Source organism: Oculina patagonica, chromosome 14 (genome assembly GCF_052425735.1).
Source record: "Oculina patagonica isolate OP01 chromosome 14, crgOcupat, whole genome shotgun sequence".
In the NCBI taxonomy this organism is placed as follows: Eukaryota; Metazoa; Cnidaria; class Anthozoa; order Scleractinia; family Oculinidae; genus Oculina; species Oculina patagonica.
Genome location: NC_135771.1, coordinates 3,383,464 through 3,405,341, shown reverse-complemented (window position 1 = coordinate 3,405,341; position 21,878 = coordinate 3,383,464). Strand labels below are relative to the sequence as shown.

Genomic DNA, 21,878 nt, shown 5'->3' with positions numbered 1-21,878 from the left:
ACCAACATGTTTACAGGGGCATAGCCAGGGTTTTTCCAGAGGTACGCACAATTTTCTAATTCCCCCTCCTGACTCCCTTCCCCTTAAGTCTCAAATCTTCCTTTTTTTCAATTGCAAAGTCGTAAATATTCAGCAGGTCTCTTGTTACAACCACTCTTATTTCTTTCTTCCCAGCAAAAAAAAAAGATCAGAATGACCTAATTTAAAGTTTTTTTCAGTCTTTACAATATGTTTATGAACATGTGCCGCGGATAGCGTGTTACATGTACAGTACATATCTTAGTTTCTTTCCTTTTGAAAATAATCATATTTTCTACTTTTTCACATACACATGTGCGTACAGGTAGCAACACCCCTGGTTTATTCTTCACATAAATACTACAAAAATGACCAAAGTGTAAAACAAGCCGCCAACTACCCCACCCACTTTAATTCAGAAATGCCTGTGGCTCTTATGCATTATTTGTTGGTTGCTTGAACTGCAGTGGAAACGTAATGTTATCCTCGAGACAGCTTTGACTTGTAAATGTAACGATGCTGGCTTGGATTAATAAATCGAAGAAAGCGAGATCTTCTAGTTATTTCTTTATTTACCTGGATTGTTTCCTTGTTTTGTTTATCGGCGTGTTCGTCGCGTATGTATATTTCTTGTGGCAGAGTTTTCGTTCCACTATCATCAACTTGACTTTGTGATTTATTTTTGTGGTACCAACAAAGGGAAACAAACGAGCGTACATGTACCTTGAAAACGATTACCGAAATGACGTGTGAAAGCCAGGCAAAGTCGAAACAAACATGGCTGCCTTTTGGGCACACAGCGGTCCAACGCAGCGCGCGTGCGCAGTTCATGTGTAATTGCCGCCAAACTTCTCCATACAAAGTCTTAAATCTTCCGTAAACTTTTGCTTTAAAGCCAAAAGTTAACGCCGTCCCTGGAAAGTTAAGGTTTATACGCCGCTTATGGATTGGAAATTTGATAATTCATCTCCACTGAGTGTCCCAGCTTGAACTGTTCTTTCACCGTACTATTTCTTTAACAATTTCTTGCAAAAGTCTGCCCACTTTCGAGTCAAAAGTTCGAGGCGGCAAAGACCGGATGTGACGTCAATTTTTGCGTTTGACCGCTGTGTGCCTTTTGGGCTGCCTTTGCTCCCTGCACACAGCGGTCAAACGCAGCGCGCGTGCGCAGTTCCTGGGTAATTCCCGCCAAAATTTTCTATACAAAGTCTTAAATTTTCCGAAAACTTTCGCTTTAAACCCAAAAGTTAACGCCGTCCCTGGAAAGTTAAGGTTTATACGCCGTTTATGGATTGGAAATTTGATAATTCATCTTCACTGAGTGTCCCAGCTTGAACTGTTCTTTCACCGTACTATTTCTTTAACAATTTCTTACAAAAGTTTGCCCACTTTCGAGTCAAAAGTTCGAGGCGGTGAAGACCGGATGTGACGTCAATTTTTGCGTTTGACCGCTGTGAATGCTCCCTGCCAGAAAAGATGGCTGTTGGTCAGCGGTTGTTCGCATTTTCCTACGTCACTTCCGCTATTTCTGCTAACGTTAACGCGTCTACACAGATTTTTGCTAACCCCATTTCGCCCTCTCTACAATACTCATTCTGCTTCGCAACGAATGAATAAAAACGGAACTGCTTTTCAACAACTGGGCAATGCAAGTAGAGGTCAAAAGACCACCCTCCAGAACTAAACTGGTTTTATTTTTCTTTCATTGGCTCGCAGAAACATAACAAATGGATGGTTTGCATCAAGAGATTTATTTCTAAAGAACTTCTAATTTTAGTTCCAGCTGACTTGCCTACAATTAATATTACATTAGTTACATAAATTGCAAACGTGAGAAAAGAATGTCATTACAATGTTACCAGAGCACCGACTTTGAACAAAGTTAAGAGCTACAACAGAAAGGTAACTGACTTTACACATAATATGTACACTAAATCACCGATTACTACATTTACAGAGCATATCTATAGACAAATTGACAAGCAGCTCGCGTTATGATTGCACAAAGCATAACGAAAAAAAAGACTTTTACCCACGATATCAATCACTTAGAACGTTGGAAGAATACAAAAATCTTGCTATGTACATAATAGCCTTTCGCTCGTATCACATTAACTATCATAAGTTGACATTACAACTAACAAGAAATCGAAACTTAGTTTCAAAAGCAATCGTGTTTTTGCTTTTCCGTTTTAGTTCAGCAAGTTCACCTTTAACCCGTTTAAATTTGTATCGTGAAACAAAGCAGTCAAATAACACAGGTGCAAATGGTAAAATTAATACGTTTGCAACGCTTAAGCCTCGGTTTAACAGTCGCACAATGCTGTGCAACATAGGCCAACAATTGTTGATCCGACAGCGTCGGACCGTTTAGCGTCCCTTGTTTGATAAACATGTGCCAACACTGTTTTTGTTGCATGAATGAACTTTTCAAACAAACACTTCTTGTAACAAAATTTGGCAGCGTAACATGATGCAATGTTGGTCGTATCTTTGGATTAAACCCCTTCCTCCACCCGCCCCCCCCCCAAAAAAAAAAAAAAATAAATAAAGGGAGAAAAGATAAGAAAACATTCACCCTGTTAGACACAAATACTCGGACATATGTTAGACAAATGTACATGTTAACTAGGTCTTCGCCTTTTCAGTCACCCTGTATTTTATTTATCAATTTAGATGCCTATACAGTCCAACTGCTTTATACGGATGTGAAAGGGACATGGTAGAGTATTTGTATTTATAGCTTAAATTAATTTCGGCCTCTTTTGGACCGAGTTAACTGTTCGAGCGAGTCAACTGTGCCTAATGGGGGGATGGGGGGGGGGGGGGGGAATTTTAGAGGTGTCTGTGAAAAAGGTTCAATGAATTTGCACATTTTTCAATTTTGGCTGCGTTTCCCCAATCGGACCAGAACATATATCTGGAAGGTGAAGAAACAAGTTCAAAGAGGTTCGTTAAAGGCTTACGCCGCTTCACTGTAATGACCGGTGGAGCACTCGACCGAACACCCGACCGAGCACTCGACCGAGCGCCCGACCGAGCACCCGACCGAGCACCCGACCGAGCACCCGACCGAGCACCCGACCGAGCGCCCGACCGAGCACCCGACCGAGCACCCGACCGAGCACCCGACCGAGCGCCCGAACAAGCGCCTGACCGAGCACCCGTCCGAGCACCCGACCGAGCATTGGACCGAGCGCCCGAACAAGCGCCTGACTGAGCACCCGTCCGAGCACCCGACCGAGCATTAAACCGATCGCCCGAACAAGCGCCTGACCGAGCACCCGTCCGAGCGACCGACCGAGCACCCGCCCACCCACCAGACAAACAGAACCTTTATCTCGCTTACATCGAAGCAGGCTACAGTAATCGTCGAGCTATGCCGCAACTTTCGTCGAAAATTACCTGCCTTTAACTTGCCCGAGGCTGGATGGCGAGCGACGCGTGGAATTGGAGAAATTGGCCGAAAACTGGGAGGCTGTCGATCTCGGCGGGCCATCGAATCATTTTTTCTTACTTTAGCTCGGGGCGGTGACGACCATGGAGGAATTAACGGCCCCATAAAAACAAAAAAGGTCACGCAAAAAATGATAGGTAAGTGAACTTTATTTATCTGGCCTACAGTAGATCAAAGTTTGGGATGAAAAGATGCGAAATTCATTATTTTATGGAGCATTTCTCACGATCAGTTGACTCAAGCGGAGGTCAATCGTACCGTGACGCTTACGTCACGCGGCCTCAAACACAGAGACTTGTCTAGCCTGCGAGCAGGCTCACGTTGGGGCACGCGCGAATATACCTTGGGGCACACGCGAGTGGCGAGCGTAGCGATAAGGCGGGGAGTGGCGCCAAGGTGAGCCTGCTCCCCGGGGGGGGGGGGGTACTCCCATAAATTTCGGATAGGGGTGTGCCGCCAAGGTTCTTAAACCCTGACCCTATTTAAGGATAAAGAAAGCGAAAATTGATACCCTTTTTAAGGTCCAAAACCGAAAAATGACACCCTATTCAAGGGGAGGAGAAGCGTTCCGTGACGACCCAAATAACGTCTAACCGCGCACGGCAAGACACAAATCTTTATAAAATCACTGAGAAAATTCAGTTTTTAGATACCTTTTTTTCGTTTAGCTGGGCGTTTATTTTAGCTAATAGAATTTAGGTACCCTATCTAAGGATCACACCAGGAACACATTGCCAAAAGGAGCAAATATGATACCCTATTTAAGCACCGAGAACCTCAAAAACCATACCCTATCGGGCGGCACATACCTATATAGGCCACATATGGGAGTACCCCCCCCCCCCGGGGCCGTATTAAGCGTTTTTTTCGACGCTTAATACGGCCCAGAACGCGAAAAAAACACCACACATGAATAGATTAACATTTAATTCACCTTTATTGAAATATTTCGAAAGAGGTTCATTTATAAATGTAATTTTCAGAGCTTTATTTGTAACTCTCATAGATTTCAACATATTTCTATTGTTCGTCTTAAGTGAACAATTATTAACGAACACATAGGGTGGTCTGCCTGTGCTGAAAGATTAAACTTTTCCTGAATCCAGTTGGCAAAATAGAGAAAACTTCTTTTCCACAATAAAGCTTGGTTCACAATTCAGACAGATTTCTTGTTCCTTTCTAAACGTTTGAATATCAAGAAAATCGCAAAGATAACCTTCTAAACTGGAACACAATTCGGCTTCCCCGAAATCACGCGCGTAAACCGCGCTCGCTTATCTTTCTGACTGACGCTTGTTCCGAGGTGTTGACATTACTGTCCTGAAAATCAGCCAATCAGAGGGTATAGCAGCTCCTGCTATACCGGAAGAGGGTCGTTAAAGAAATTCTTACAGGCTCTCGTTCCTTCACTCGCCTTCGTCCCCCCTCGTTTTTTTCTCGCTCGCCCGCGTTTTTCGCTTTCCCCTTCAACTACCGAGAGCCTGGAACAGGCTACATTGAATGTTGCAATTCTAAATTGTGCAACTCAGCAGAAATAATCAATTGTCACGAAATGAGTTCCCTTTGGTTAACTATTAGCAACGTTTTAGTGTGTGAAAGACTTGTACAAGTACAAATTTGGGTTGTTAATCGTTTTAGGTTAAATTAATATTAGCGCCTAAAGACTTGTACTAGTACAAATTGCGTTCTTAATCGTTTTAAACTTCGCTGCCTTCGAGTGCTGAACCCCTCAAAGTCCTCACATTCTTAATTGGTTATGTGACGTAAGATTTGGGCTACTCACGTTTTTGATTGTTATATAACGTTTGTAAATTTAACAAGTCACGTTTTTTCTACAAGAACGGAAGTGCTGAAGCACAACTATAGAGTGACACTTTACAAGTCACGCGCTTTGATCACCCACAGCGGAAAGTATTCCCTTGAGAAATTAAAACAGTCCCTTGAGAGTTAACAAGAATGTGGTTCCTTCCGGTTCCAGATTACCCCACTTAACTGCTATTCTCCTTCCTTTTGCTTGTAAACAAGCAAAAAAGTAGAAAAAATGGCTCAACAACTTAAAAAAGTCTTCAGCTTGTTAATGCTTAGTGGCCGAAGGGAATATATTGGCGTATTATCACTGTATTGTAGAGTCAAAAGTCTGTACGCAGAGAGAAGTTGAATCGGTTCAGCAAAGCAGCTTAGTTGACACATGCATCCCCGGACACATCACAACTCGGTGTCATCACCGGAAGCGAATTGCAGCGTCCGTTTCCTAAAAAACAAACCACTACGCAGCTTTCTCATTTTCTGATAAGTAGCTTTACTGTTTAGTCATTGACATTTCGGTTAACCATCCAGATAATTTGTTGACATATTTAGTTCGACTCCGGACATTTGCATCTCAAGAATTTGGTCGATATTTTCCAATTTCTTTGATGTGCCGCAACGAAATTTTGATGACTGCGGTTCCTCGTAGTTTGACCTCTGCTTGCCTAGTTGTTGAAAATCGTAGCAGAGCAGTATTTGGAACTGCCGCGCGCCAAGTTCGGGCAATTAGCAAGTTAGACACCGTCAAGGAAATAGATAATTAGTTAATTAGCTTGTCGACGACTCGTGCCGCAAAATTGCACGCAAATTAAACGATTATACGCTTTGCCTGGTTTGTGACGGGAAAATGTTTGGTTTGACCGTAAGTCTGGACTCCTCTCCTTTCCCCTGTTCTTCCACTGGGGAACTCCTCAAACGTAAACAAACAAACAAACAAAGGAAGACCGCCCCGGTACAATTAGCCTCCCACGCAGTCGTTCTTTGGGGGAGGAGTGAAACACGATCGCCCCTAAGAACGACTGCGTGGGAGGCTACGGTACAATCGGTTTAGCACTGTATTCGGTGCTATTTACAACAAGCCCCTCGTCTATACCCCACCGCTTCCTGGGAGAGGAGTGTAACCTATCAGATATGCTTTGATTGACATGACCGAATCCGATTACGTTAAATAGTCAAACGGCATTTCTCGACCTAAAGCGTGTCACTTCACTTGAGATGCGAGCCGAAATGTTCACAGCTGTTTTGGGTGCGAATATTGTTCGTTTTCTTATACCTGGTCTAATTTTAGGGCTGAGTTTAGTATTGCCCTGCGCAGGCCAAAAGAAATGCGAACCAGTCAAGATACCTTTGTGCACTGGTGTTTGGTACAATGACACGATATTTCCAAACATCTTGAACCAAACAACGCAAGAAGAGGCTGCCCCTGAAGTTCACCAGTTTCTTTCATTGGTGAAAGCGCGTTGCTCGGACGATTTAGCGTTTTTTCTTTGTTCCGTGTACGCTCCGGTTTGCACGGTTTTAGAGACTCCAGTTCCGCCTTGCCGCTCTCTTTGTAACAGTGCTAAACACGGCTGTGAAGACTTGATGAACCGTTTCGGCTTCACATGGCCAGAGAAATTAAGCTGCAATAGATTTCCAGAAAGTGGTGAAGGAATCATTTGCGTTGAAAAGAACAGAACAAGCGAAAGAGTTCGAGGTGAGTCCTAATTTGACCTTGTAAATATATCTCAGAGAATTCGCAGAAACCTGGCTCTCGCTTGAACTCGGGCGCAGCCCGAGTTCAAGCCTAGCCAGCAACCTTAACTTGAGGGGGCTTGACGTCAACCATGGTATGGGGACCTTGCCCAGGCGTTGGGCTATCTGCTGGTGACCAGCTGGCGGGTAGCCGTCAAAAGCTGGGGGGAGGGGAGGGTGTCACTTTTGACCGCTGGGCCTAACTTGGTTCAGGCCCCTTTGAGAAATTTTGTGTGAACTTGGAATGCACCTGTGTAGTCTGTGAATATTTTGAATGACACCGGTGCAGGCTTCCCTGTGTAGAAGGCACCCGGCCGGTGTTGCAGCTGCCAGCTGGGCTCCTGGGGTGACAACCTTCTAGCCTGGGGGGAGGGCTGGGGACTTTTACTAGCCCCGGGCTGTTTTGGGCCTTGGGCGCCAGGTTCTTGGAAAATCGAACAGATATATAAGGATCGATAATTTGTGTCGCTTGCAAACACAGACAGTTTCAGGCGAAAGCATGCTTAATGTTTCGATACACTTCCTGTTGTAGAAAAACCAAATTTAATAGGTGGGCATATTACCAGATCACTTGCGGCATGTAATGAATTAAAGAAAGCGGCGGCATAGGTAACCCAATATTTCCCTTTGAACAGTGGGTGATAAGTCGATTTGTGGGATTAAGATTGTTATTCAAAAAACAGAAACTTCCTTCATGACACCAAGGCGAAACTTTGTTGCCGCTGTCACCACAAGCTTATACTGAAAGGGATGTCGTAGGCTACCACATCCCGTCTTCAAAAGGCTGTGGCCATTTATTATAAGAAAGATCCTTCATTTAATCCATCTCTAGTTTCATCATACTTTCTTGGAAGACGTTTTCGCTACATCCGTTTTGCCTAAACAATATTTTTCCTCTTTCACAAGTTAGTATGTGTCTTATAGACTCTTGGTTTTAGGCCATCGTAACTTGATTAAAAATATAACACAAACAGCGGTGATAAACATTATGAAAAATCGCATTTTTATAAACTTGACGTTTCGTTTGCTAAGCTACATACATTTTCAAAAGTAAGACCGTTGAAATTTTGGCAACTATTTATATATTGTTATGAAAGGGGTCTGGAACCGAGACTGAGACAATTGACCTTCAGCAGTAACTTTAAAATATTTACATTTAGGTTAATAAAGTAACAACCTCTCACTGCCGACATTGGCATTTAAAGAAGGTTGTAGTTCATGAATGTATAAGGTCTCTTTAATCTTGCAGTGGAGGTCAGTTTTGCCTGACGCAAGGATTTCAAAATGATCCCATTTGATGTTATGGCCTGTGGTTTTTATGTGATCAGCATGCAATAGCTGATGGATGGTCGCATTTAGTGAGGGCCTTAAAGTGTTCAATCCTTCTTTCCGTACAAAGACCGCCTCAACCGTTCTCAACGATCTAAGGTCATCTACAAAGCTAGCTGCTGGGACTGTGACGATGTTTACATTGGGAAAACAAAACGACGATTGCATGACAGAAAAACTGAACACTTTAAGGCCCTCACTAAATGCGACCATCCATCAGCTATTGCTGATCACATAAAAACCACAGGCCATAACATCAAATGGGATCATTTTGAAATCCTTATTTCATTTTGAAATCCGCTTCTTATTTTTAAGCGCATAAAAATAAGATCACGCCCTAATCCATTCATCACCCAAGAGATCAAACAGTTGATGAAAACTCGTGATACCTGGCACAAAAGCGCAAAAAGAACCAATGATCGCCTGCACTGGAATGCTTTCAAATTCTTCAGGCAGGAAGTAAAGCGTGAAATCAGAATGGCCGAGAAAGCGCACGTTCGCACCGAACTCCACAATAGCAAAGGAAACACGAATGCTATTTGGAAAATAATCAATCGCTGTCTTCCCAGGAAAGGAGCGCCTTTGAAAACTGAAAACCCTCTGATTCTATCGAAAAAGTTTAACGAGTTCTACACATCAGTTGGCAAGATCACTGCAGACAAAGCGAAGCAGCTTGCCCAGGAACATAGCTTCTCTTCAAGTGATCGAGATTTAATGTGCAACTCTACAAATTTTACCTGCGCTAACTGCCAAGAAGAGATTTTTAGCTTTTCTCCGGTAACTGAATCTCTTGTTGAAAAGATCATAAAAGGTCTACCCTCGAATAAAGCCCCCGGAGCGGACAAAATAACATCAAGAGTTCTTAAGGACAGTCTTCCCGTTTCACTTCCGATAATCACGAATTTACTTAACAAGTCATTTACTACTAACACCTTCGCTCGATCGTGGAAAATGGCTGAAGTGATACCAATTCTTAAGTCTGGTGACTTCGACGAACCAGCTAATACTCGGCCTATTTCCTTACTGCCAATATTATCGAAAGTCTGCGAAAGGCTTGCCCATGGTCAATTCGTTGACTTTTTGAATCGTTCGGGAAAAATATCAAAGTTTCAAAGTGGAAATCGTGAGTCTCACTCCACTGAGACGGCTCTACTACACTTTACAGATGACATCTTAAAGAATATGGATGAGAAGAAAATTTCATTGATTGTTTTGTTAGATATGTCCAAGGCTTTCGACAGCATTCAGCACGAGCGCCTCCTTACGAAACTTCAAAACATTGGTGTCTCCACTTCTGCTTGGACCTGGTTTAAGAGTTACCTGTCCCAGCGCAGCCAGTTCATGAGGACTGAGGATGCTATTTCTGACCCGTTACCTTTGAACTACGGGGTTCCTCAAGGCTCAAAACTTGGAATTCGCTTCCCGTGGACTTAAGGACTATTGACTCAACGAAGATTTTTAAAACAAGACTTTCTAAATTACTTTTAAATTAACTTAGAACTATTGTACATATTTTTATTTTTTTAATTTTCTAATTATGAATTTTTATTGTAAATAGTTTGTAATTAACTTTCGTTTACTTGTATTTTAATTGTATTTTTTTACATTGCTGCTGAAAAGCCCTTTTCAGGGAGCGCAATTAAATTGTATGTATGTATGTATGTATCCTTGCGTCAGGCAAAACTGACCTCCACTGCAAGATTAAAGCCTGGTTTAAGAGACCTTATACATTCATGAACTACTTCTTTAAATGCCAATGTCGGCAGTGAGAGGTTGTTACTTTATTAACCTAACTGCTGAAGATCAATTGTCTCAGTCTCGGTTCCAGACCCCTTTCATAACAATATATAAATAGTTGCCAAAATTTTAACGGTCTTACTTTTGAAAATGTATGTAGCTTAGCATACGAAACGTCAAGTTTATAAAAATGCGATTTTTCATAATGTTTATCACCGCTGTTTGTGTTATATTTTTAGTATGTGTCTCTTGAAATTCCGCATTGACAAATACGAATTTTAAAGTGAACGAGTTTCGCGTGGAAGAGATTCACAACGACACCTATACTACCTTACTATTTTCCTACGGGTAAAATATCATAATCACAGTTAATGCAAGGAAATATTTCTTCTAAAATAACGAACTTGGGATAAGTAACAAGTTACATTGGCGGCTGGGCAAGAACATCAAAGCACTATACGATTTTAACAATTTCATTCATTTTTTAACATTTCATTCGCAAAGTGTAATTCTACCACATTTAATAAAATCATGGAAGTTATTCGAGAATTTTACTTTAACATACAGACTTACTTTGCAATCCCTTTTCCAATAGATATTTTTAGATTCGAGAGTATTAATATACAGGGGGGAATATAAACACTGAATTCCAATACAAAACACCGCAATTTCCCCGGTGTTTAGTTTGCTATCGTCGAAACAGCGGAAGACCCGCCCAAAAATAGACTTACCGGATGACCCGTATAAAGGATGCTTCTAAATTCTGAACAAACAGGATGTCGTAGAAGTTAAAATGTATTCAAATGACCTTTAGGGCCTGTTTACAAGCAGGTAGGGTAACCCTAGTGCTAGGGTTACCCTAGCCGGAGGGTAACCCTATTGCTCCCACATTTCTTCTTTTTTTCATCGACGTGTTTAGAAGGGTTAGGGTTACCCTAGCGCCAGGGTAACCCTAGCGCCTTGTAAACGCTCTGCTAGGGATAACTCGCCTACCCGGGACAACTTTATTTTGGCTCCAAGAAGCTAAATATGTTTAAAAATACCGTCAAAAACTGCGAATTATGACTAAGAAACATCGTGTTCATTCACAATTTGTCGTATTTTTGCATTGGAACGGAATTATTTTCGAATAACAGCTTCTTACGACAAAATTTTACAAGGTTAACTGAAGCGTAACCGGTGTAAGTTGACTCGGGTAGTAGGGTTACCCTACCTGCGAATTTTTGCTTGTAAACCTGAGCTACCTTCTAACCCTCTTGCTAGGGTAACCCTAGCACTTGGGTTACCCTACCTGCTTGTAAACAGGCCCTTAATGTCAAGAACACTAAACCTTTGTAGTTGTCAAGCGGAATTTCTTTGCTCTTTTAAATGAAAGTCTTTTGTCCTCAAATTCATAAGAAACAAAACTCAGTTTTCTTGTGCTCTTGTTTTGTGTCTTAGTTAGTTAGCCAGAACGGGCCTTATTAGTAACTTTCGCAACCTTTTTTTTAAACGTTTTTAAACGGGAATTCTGATTCGCGTAAAATTCAGGTTTTGCTGATTTGGCGGTTTATTGTTGCCATGGAAATATCGATTACCTTAAAAAATATATTGAAACAAACTTCAATCTAAAGCCAATATATGATATAGTTTTCATATCGATCCGAGTCAGGGAAGGCTGCTAAAAGGCTAATTGCAAATTGTAAGTATGGCCCAGAAAAAACTGTATCGAGACACCTTACCACACAACCTCGTTCCCAGGGCTTTTCCCTTGGTAAAAGCCCTGGGAACGAGGTTGCTACTACAGCCGTGACACAGTCCCTTTAATTGGTCAGTCACTTACGAGAGACTTTTAAGTCCAGCGGAAAAAAACTATTATAGAAAAATTCAAGTTGAAACGAGTTAATCACCATCTACACACGAATTTGATATACTTCTGTATAACTCTCATGTTATCCGTGTTCGCGTTGTTTCCAAATCATACAGTAGATAAAAAAAACATATGCTACACGTGAAGAAGAGCTTCAAGTTTGTAGTAAAAGAACATGTTCACTGCTTTTATAAAGGTTTTGCTTTGTTATGGTTTTGTTCAATATCATTGCAAAATATTGCTTAAAAAACGAAAGCGCCGATCCTGACTTCCCCTTTGCTAGCGCAGATCAACATTTCTAAATTTAAAGAGAAGTATGTTGCCTTTAAACTTATTCAACACCAATTATCTGCTAAATAGTAAAATATAAGACCCACGAAATTTGGAAAATTGGAAATAATAACGTGCAACCCACATCAATCTTAAACCCATTTTTCGACTTTTTTGCTCAGTTTACAAGCAAGAAAAGAAGAATAGTGGATAAGTTGTTCTATCTCGAACCACATTCTTGTAAACTCTCTAATTTCTCAAGGGAATATTTTAATTTCTCAAGAGATTACTTTCCGCTGTGGGTGATCACTTGCATCTCGTAGAAAAAACGTGACTTTTCAAATTTTGACAAGTTGAAAACTAGTCAAGTTGACTAGTCGAAATATCGGCCAAATAAATTGTCCAACACAAGTGTCGTCGTACTAGCCGTGCATTTAAAATTACTGTTAAATTTTCATCGTTATATAACAATTTTAAAAGTGACATGTCAGCTTTCTTATCTCAACGCACGTGTGTCTCAAAGGCGATCTATAAATAGCGTCGCACTAACAATGGATTGCGTAACTAACGCTAAAACACGAATAAATAATCACTAGCACTTACATCGTTTAAAAATTTCAAACATCAAAAATAAGCCATACCAAAAAAATTGCTCTTTTCAAAGATATTATTGAAGTTAAAACAAATGCAAGAGATGGGGGCTTCTTTTAGCTTAGAAGCGTTTAAAATTAGGCCAAATTTGGTTGCTACAAGCGCCATTTTGCAATGTTAATGATTAGCGCTTTGCAATCCGAGTCGATGTGACCTCGCGTTGACAGCAATGTTGAAGGAATCGGCTTTACAACATGCGATCGTATCTAGGCAGTTCGAGTGGAATTTCAGTCAAAGTCAGCAAAATTCTTTCGTATTTCATCTTCAAATATAATTTGAAAACATTCACTGTATATATGGTAGCCTGCGTGGCCGGCTAAGGAAGGAATAGGGGAGTTCGAGGCCGGCGTTCAAAGGGGAAGGAGAAGGGGAGTTATCGCGCTTCGCGCTCTCTTCTCGCACCTCACGCTCGAACACCCCTTCTCCTTCCCCTTTGAACGCCGGCCACGCAGGCTATATATATGGCTTTTGTTTAATCCTTCTTAAGCCCACGAAGAAGCTGTCTTGATATCCGACCCTCGCAGAGCCCAGACAAAACGCAGGCATGAGTGTATCGATTTGTTTACGGCGCAATGTTTTCTCCGACAGTAGTCGGAAATATCCGTATTTGTTCGTGCTTTTTCGTGGAGCAATCGTAACGATACGGCCTTGAACACATCAAATATGGCATCGCAAAACAAAGCGTCGAACGCATATTTTGCTGTTTCATTTGCTAATTTCGCTGCCGTAATCGACTGCCTCGAAAGGTCCTTGTAATTTTAAAGTATAGAATTGTCAGATCTCGGTGAAATTTGCACTGTTTATTTGTGTAATGTTGAGGAATATGTGTATAAATACCCGGCGCGGACGAGCCATTTTTGACAAAATTATATAGCTGCATTTCCTCCGCGAAGATAGGAAATTCAGTTGTTAAACTAAACTACAAAGCAACTGTAATAATAAGTTCGAAGAACAATGCACAGGATTAACCTTCAACTCATACTTCATGCAAAAAAGTCGGTATCTCGAAGAGACTTTGATTAATTAAGTATTTACCTTACAGCTGTTTTCGAACTTGAAATGAAAACTCTATTCTCAGATTTTATCGCACGCTGAGTACCGCTTATAAATGTTTAAACAAAGGCAAAATGCCACTTTTCTTTTATAAAACACCAATAACATAATGGATATACAATGAGATGAAAAGAAAACCCTCAGTCATTCGATCAATTATCCGCCGTCTTGTTACATTTTCGAAGTCAAGAACTGACGTTTCGAGCGGTTGCCCTCCATCAAAGCAAATCCGACTGATTTACCCTCTGATGAGGGTCTAGTGATACCTGTTTTTATCTCCGATGAACGGCGGTTACTTTACCCTTAAACTCTTCAGGATGGCAATAACCTAAGGGTTTTCAATTGCTCGCCGACGAAGCGCAACAGGCAGAGTTCTAATCCGCTGATCCAATAAGAGGGAACAAAGCCAAGTGAAATTGTTTCCCACTTGCTAGTTTTCAACTGAATCTTCCCTTTCTTAAAGACGAGAATTCCAAATATTTACGTTTAACAAAAGAGGATCAGGAAAATGATGATGATAAAGATTGTTAAGCAGGCGCGGGCTCTACTTGCCCTGGATGATTACTGTATATTTGCAAGTCGGCAGCGCTGTGGCAAAGTTGACCTAGACTTGGTTCCAAAACAACAAGATGAAAGTGAATACGGCATATTGGTAACCGATATAGTTGTTGAGAGAGGCGGCAAAAGGAAGCCCCCTACTTTGTGTGTGGCCTGTAAGGTCACTGCTTTTTAGAACAAAAACATCTCTCAAAGCTAACATCACGTACCTTTTCAATGAGCATCATTACCAGCTCGCATTTACCGAAAAATTCGAAGTTCATTTGAAAATGTTTTCCGCAATGGAAGCCTCAAGTACTTCTGCTGAATTGACTGACAGATATAAAAGCAATTTTCTAGTTCAAAGACAATTACCTTATTGTTACTTATTTTCGCGGGAACTTAATTTCGCGAAAATGAAACGTGCATATTTCGCGGGATTTAATTTTCGCGATTAGGCCAAAATATACGTTAAAACAATTAAAAATACGCCGGAAACGTTAAGAATAAATTTTCGCGGGTCTTTAATTTCGCGATATTTTGATAATCGCGAAAATCGCGAAAATTAAGTCCCGCGAAAATAAGTAACAATAAGGTAGTTATAGGTCATTTCAAAATGTGATTCCTTTGATTTATGTACAATATAATTAGTCTAGAAACACATGTTTGAAAAAACCGCAAGTGTGGTCATGCAATTCGAGCAAGTTCAAAAGCATTGACCTTTGCCTCTATAAACTAATGTTTGGATAACATGCAGAGAACTGGTCCCTAGGCAGCCTTGCTCCAACTCCCTTGACTTCGCATTAATCGAAAAACATGAATCATAGTTTTGCATCATCTTAGTTTTCACCGCTAAATTCGCGAACGAATTAGACAACTGTTGGCAAAGAAAGAAGAAACTACCTCAATGCGTGTTACTGAAAGTTACCCGGGCCTAAAATTTGTCAAATTGTGATACTCGTCGTTTGACGTTCCAGGAAAATAACATTGTACCTGTTTTCAGCGGATGGAAGTTCAAGTGAATAATAACAGATAACAGATTTCTAGTTTTCTTTTCATGAAATAATGCTTGTTTCGACCAATAAGATGCAAAAGCAATCACGACTTTCTTACGCGTCATTTCTCGCGCTTGGTCATGATTGGTTGCAAGGTTTTTCTTTCATTCTGATTGGTTCAATGGACTACTTGAGGAGCATGGTGATTGGTTAGAATTGGCTACAAGTAGTTGGGATACTTTGGTCTTAGTTTTAGTCTGGTAACAACAACAACAACAGCTTTATTTTACCCTTTTTTGTACTTACATGGCACATACATCTTGAGAAAGATAAACCAGGGTACTGGCAACCCAAAATGGTATTCGCCATTTTTGTCTTACTTGGCTTCTCCATCTACTACGCTTGCTTTCGTGCGTAAGCACTTTGCTTTGTGTTCTTGGTGAAAGAGCTGATCCCTTTTTTCCTGTGAATAAATCCCTATCCAGCAGTTGAAATGTGTCAATACTACAATTCAGGTGCACAATTAATGCACTTTAGCTGCCGCGGACGTGTGTTTATCCACTGGAAACCTAAATTTCCTCTGTTTGAAATGTGGGGCATGTTGGGTTTATTCCATCTTTTGAGTGTAGTGAATCCCACTGGTTAGACAGTCTTGCAAATTCAATCGAATTTCATTTTTTTTATTTCTTCGTCTTGTAGGGCCTCCGGAACTGATTACACCAATAAAGCCACGATACAGAGTCAAAGAAGGAGAAACCGTCAAGTTACGGTGTAAGTTCTCTGGAACAGACGATTCAGCGGACAACAGGACTCTAACGGCGTGGCAAAAGTTACCAGAAGGGCATTATATCACAGACAAGTATGAGCGGTTTAAGATGCGGAATGGAAGATATCTAAAAATCAGAAAAGTAAAGCTAGAAGACCAGGGGACGTACGTTTGTATTGCATATAATCAATTCGGGAAAATAAAACGAGAAATACAGCTTATTGTCCAAGGTAAGAGAAGTGAAGTACATTACATTATTTAAGCTTCACGACATCGCACAAAACATCGCCTTTGACACATACCTTTGGCTTGGTGTAAAGGTGGTTAAGGCCGTCTTTGCCATATCTTTGATTGCGGCAAGGCCATCTTTGACTGGTCAAAAAAGTTACGTCTTTGGCGTTCACTAAAAGGTGCGACAAAGGTGCCATAAAATGTGACTTTGACTCGTGTCAAAGGCTCCTTTGATTTACACCAAATCTGTTAACGCGCGTCAAATTCCTGTCAAAGTCTTGTTTACCTTTGACATCTGTGTCAAAGTTAGTCATCCATCTTTGTCTTACTTTTGATGCGACCAAAGAGTGAGAAAAAGCCAACTTTTCGTGCATTGAGTGTTTATACCACAGTACAACCACCTTGTTATTAGGGACGGACCATTATTTTTTTGGAGGGGGGGGGGATGAAAAATATTGAAAAAAATTGTTTGCAGGGCCTGGAAAGACAAAATAAATTGTTTGCAAACACGATATGTATAGCAAACAATAGTAAGAATTTCGAAAAAAAAATGTTTGCAGAGGTTCATAAACTAAAAAAAAAGTTTGCAAAGGAAAATTTTTCATCCCCACCCCCTCCAAGAAAATAATGGTCCGTCCCTTACAACTAATTTTTTGACAAAAAAAAAATTCATTTTGGAACTTTTTGGAACAGGCTACCACAGCATAGTAAACACCCGGTGTATCACATCGAACGTTCGGTTTTCGAACTCAATCGAACTCAATCGAACTTAATCGAACGATTAAATTCGATTTTGTTCGGTCATCGAACGAAATCGAACTCACAAAAAATAAATGCAAATCGAACCAAATCGAACGTTCGATAAAGTCCGATGACGTTCGATTTAGTTCGGTCGCCGAACGAAACCTGAGCGGCTTACGTCATATCTGACGATATGATCTGAATCGAGCGAATGCTCGGTTTTCCATCATTTTATTATCACGGGGATAAATGCCCGGGTAAATGCGTCAATCGATCCAGCCATCTAAAGGTCTCTAAAATTATGTTTCCTTTATTTCCATACTTATTTTTAGACCCGACATTCACAGTGTATGTCAACATTTTCCGGGCATTGTTACCCGGGTTTTTACCACGAGAATGAGTTTCATGAGTTTTGTAAATTAACAGAATCAAATTTTCCCGAATTTTTCCATTTCCAACGGTACGCTTCTAGTTACATTTCTGAATAGTAGCATGTATTCCTTCTAATTTTAGAGCACAAGTACGTTTTCCGAACTAAATCGAACGCTACATTTCGATTTGGTTCGGAAATCGAACTCACAAAAAATAATTGCTGTCCGATTTCTTTCGATGACCGAACAAAATCGAGTTTAATCGTTCGATAGATTCCGATTTCGTTCGATTTCGTTCGATAAAAAATTTGTTCGATTTCGTTCGGTGTGATACGCCGGGTAAACAGCACCAAATAAATGTAACGCTCAAAAGCTTCCATTTAAATGGCACACACTGAGGTATAAATTCATAAAGTAAAAAGATAAAACTAACTTTTTAGTATAATAAACGTTACAATGGACCCACACAAAAGTATTTTCTTTAAAGCTTTCACTGAATTTGGATGGTCACGGTCCGGGTCACTGTTAACGATTGTAGAATATTCATTTACGTATTGGTTCACTAGTTTGTTACTTTGTTTCTGTTAATTTTAGATGTGTTTGTTTTTCACAGCGGCGAACAGTAGCAGTATAAGCACATCGGCGAGAAAGCCGGCAGTCACCAAACCAATCCCACCAACATCAGGTAATCATTTGTATGAACTGTTCCTGCCTTAGTCAATAGCCTTAGTGTTTTCAAAATTTTCGTCCCCACTTTGGGCAGTAACGATAACACATTCACCTTTGAATTAACGCAACAAAGCGCGAGAAAAGACGCGCGCACAAAATCACGATTGCTTTTTTTGTTGTTGTTGTTTTCCTTCTGATTTGCTTAAGAAAACAGCACGTTAATTCTAATTGCTTAGAACACGTCGCACGAGTTTTTCCAATCAACGTCGCACAAGTTTTTCCATTCAACGTCGTATGAGTTTTTCCAACCAATCAGAGAACTCAGGAAACTCAAAATGAACGCAATTGGTTTGCTTCTGATGATCCATCGAAACCTTTTTGAGATATGTGTAAAGTAAAGTATACCAAATTTTCTTTAACAGAAGACTGCAAGAAATACGTATTCTCGTGTATAAGGTTACGATCTGTAATCTATTTCAAGCTTGCAACCAGTGTTATAAATAATAGTCCAGGAGCAAATGTCGCTGAAAAAAGTTCCGTGGGAATTTCGTGAAGATTTTTGCCGACCAGTGTAAAAGTGTTGTGGAGGGCCTAAGGAACCCGATAAATGTTGTTGGCACTTTTGTAACCCGTGCAGACGGTTTCTATGGGGCGTTTAAATGTGCCCTGTGTGGCTCAGCATGAAAACGAGGCTGAAGTTCTAAATTGCTTCGCGCAAGCTCTAAATTGGTTGAAATATTGCCGTTTTTTGTATTTTAGGATGAAATTTTCCTAGTCCTTAAAATATTGAAATAAAAATACTATGTTTGCACTAATTATACTGGTCACAGGTCTTAGCCCTATTGAGACCCGGGGGTAGGCCTTTCTCGATTATGCTAGTAAAACTGGCATTTAATGCTACTAGAAATTCTCGCATAAAGCCAAAAAAATGCTAAAATAATGCCTGATTTCCTTAAAAAATGCCACTTGAATTCCAAAAATGCTTTGTTTTATTTCAAACAAAACGTACAAACTCTCACATTATATGCTCATATCAACAACAGGTGATACCTAATAATTGTTTGTTTATAAAAAAAAATAAAAAAAATATATAAAAAAAATCTTATTTTTTTTTTAAATAAAAAAATAAAAAAACACACACACAAGTAACACAACGCACAAACAGTCGAAACAGGTCCGAAACACAGAAAACAATCAAATTGTGTAATCAAAATTGTGAAACTTTAGGATTATTTATCCTTCTGAGTTCCGAGTGCTGAAAATCTGGATCACAGTCATGAAAAACGACAGAAAATGCTAGCAATTCTTTTTCGAAGAAAAAAAGAAAAAAATGCTCGTTTTCCCAAAAAATGCCGAAAAAAATGCTAGCATAATCGAGAAAGGCCTACCCGGGGGGAGGGGGCTTTTCACGCCTGCGCTGACTTTGAACGCTTATAACTTTTTCAGGGTTTAACCAAACGCTGCCAAACTTTGCGAGATTATCTAAAATTTATCTGAGAATAATTTCGTAGGATAGATTGTTGTTTCAGGAACTTGACATCACCACGGCAACGGCATTTTGACTGGAATGTTTTTCCAAATTTGTAATTTTCGTGTTTCTGTTAATGAAAATTAACTTAAATGTAAATATTTTCACCTTTTTACGGTTCGTAAGCACAGTTTTATTGATTTTAAGTACTTTGCAGTACTTTTGGGTGGTTTTCTTACGTTTAGGAAAATTTTTGAAATCCAAGATGGCGGATCCAATATGGCGGCTGTTTTGACATTGTGATGTACTTAAATTGCACGTGATGTTACGTAGTCATCCCTCGTAACGTATACAAAAAGATAGATGTTCAGACATATATACATCCTATTAGCTTTATTGTGATTGCCGAAAGTTATTCTAGAAGCTACGTGGTGGTGGGGTGCGGGGGTCCCTCGGTCCAAGAAGGTCCAAAAAAAGGCCGGTCTGAAGGGCCGAGCTAGTTTTTTTTTTTAAAAAAAAAACGCTGCCCTGAATGGCAAGCTTTGAAACAACTGATTACTTCCAATATCAAATTAAGATTCTTAGATATTAATTACTTTCGTATATTGCTTAAAATATCGACATGTTAAGTTTAAAATTAACAATAACTGCAGCAACAGAAACCTATTGGGTGTGAACTATAAGAGGTCAAAGATGCCCATTATTTTGCAAAATGTCCTAATAGAATGAAGTGCGAGTCTTTCGGCTCTGAACGTGGACAAAGAGGAAAATCAATCATTTATTGAACTTTTGTTTCTTAGGTGTTTCAAAACTAGACTGCTTTTATGTCTACGTAGTGAAAACCGGGTGAAAATTAATGGTAGAAAAAACTGTTGTTATTACTTTAAGAAGCCTTGAGGTCTATAGAAATTTTTTCATGGCAACAGGGAAGTGAACAAGAAACCCCGATAGGATGGGATACCACTCTCGATCATATCAACCGTTGCATGAAGGTTGCAGGAGGACTTATTGGGATCACTCAAAGTTTTTCCTAAGGCAAAGCAAATGGCTGCGATGTCTTCAGTGATGCAGCTTTTCATAACGCGAAGACAGAATTATTGATTGGTTGTTGACCACAATGCGGAACTTTGCCACCCCGTTTAAAGAAAAGAGTAAAGAACTTAAAAATTGTAGTAGCCAAAGTAGTCATGATCATGCCTGAAGCAATGAAGAGTGATCTTTGCCATAAAAGTGAGAGAGATAGGGCACTTAGTAAGATATTTGCTAAAGACAGAATTCACTCGAACATAGTGAACCGCTGGTCCCAGAACAAATAAACGCAAACTTCTTCCTTGGAAAGACAGCGGAAAGGTATCAAAGTATCTTGCAAGGATAAAGTAGTCGAGTTTCACGACTAATGAATCTACTGTGGTCCCGAAATCTATGTTTGCACCCGACGGTATGATGCTCCATTGTTCCGCAAAGAGCTCGTTAATGATAATTTTTTACAAGCATGGCGGTGAATCGCAGCAGAGAACGAACACGGCTACTCAGAATAACGAAGATGACACAATAAATGTGGACGCGGAGCCTTAACTGCAACTACGAGTCCCTGCTGTTGACGCTATGGCAGAACTGCAGTACCTTGATAGGTCAGACGGTATCAAAGACTGTTCATAGTCACTGGCACTGGCCAGAACCACCATGTAATTGGACTTGGGTCGATTGCTAGCGCTCTTGGCAGTGCTAAAATTACAGCTGCACTATGTGTAGCCTGCGAATACAGCCGCCTCTCATTCGCTCCCGCTACCGCAGCGGGAGCGAATGAGAGGCGGCTTTTTTCGCAGGCTAACATAACTGGAAGTTTTTTCCTGCGTGCTGAAAAGCCTTCAGAGACACAGACAAGGACGTAATTAATGCTTTCGGATGTCTTGGAACGACGCTGTATCCAGAATAGAAGACAGCAATAATAATAGAGCAGTATGTTTGCCAGACTTTTAAGCTTAGAACAAGCATCTCGAATCATGATGATAAAGACAGACCTCATGTGGTAGATGTGCAAAAAGAACAGGCTACCACCTACGCAGAGTGCACTTTATGAAGCAATTCTCTGTACCCAAGCCCAGATCATCGCTTTTAACAACGACAGAGTATGCAGTCCTAAGTTACCACAGCCAGATGGTTACGGCTGGAAAAATTAGGGAGGAGGAATGGAAG

At 40.4% G+C, this 21,878-nt stretch overlaps 1 protein-coding gene across 1 annotated transcript in view; it reads left to right on the top strand.

Annotated features, from left to right (window-relative positions):
* Positions 1 to 6,503: 6,503 nt before the first annotated feature.
* LOC144638179 (uncharacterized) overlaps positions 6,504 to 21,878 on the top strand; it is a 33,154-nt gene continuing 17,779 nt past the window's right edge. Inside the window, exons 1-2 of the mRNA XM_078497375.1 lie at positions 6,504 to 6,977; positions 16,136 to 16,432. Of these exons, the coding sequence (XP_078353501.1) occupies positions 6,509 to 6,977; positions 16,136 to 16,432 (766 nt within the window). The 5' untranslated portion in view covers positions 6,504 to 6,508. The remainder of the gene's footprint in view (positions 6,978 to 16,135; positions 16,433 to 21,878) is intronic.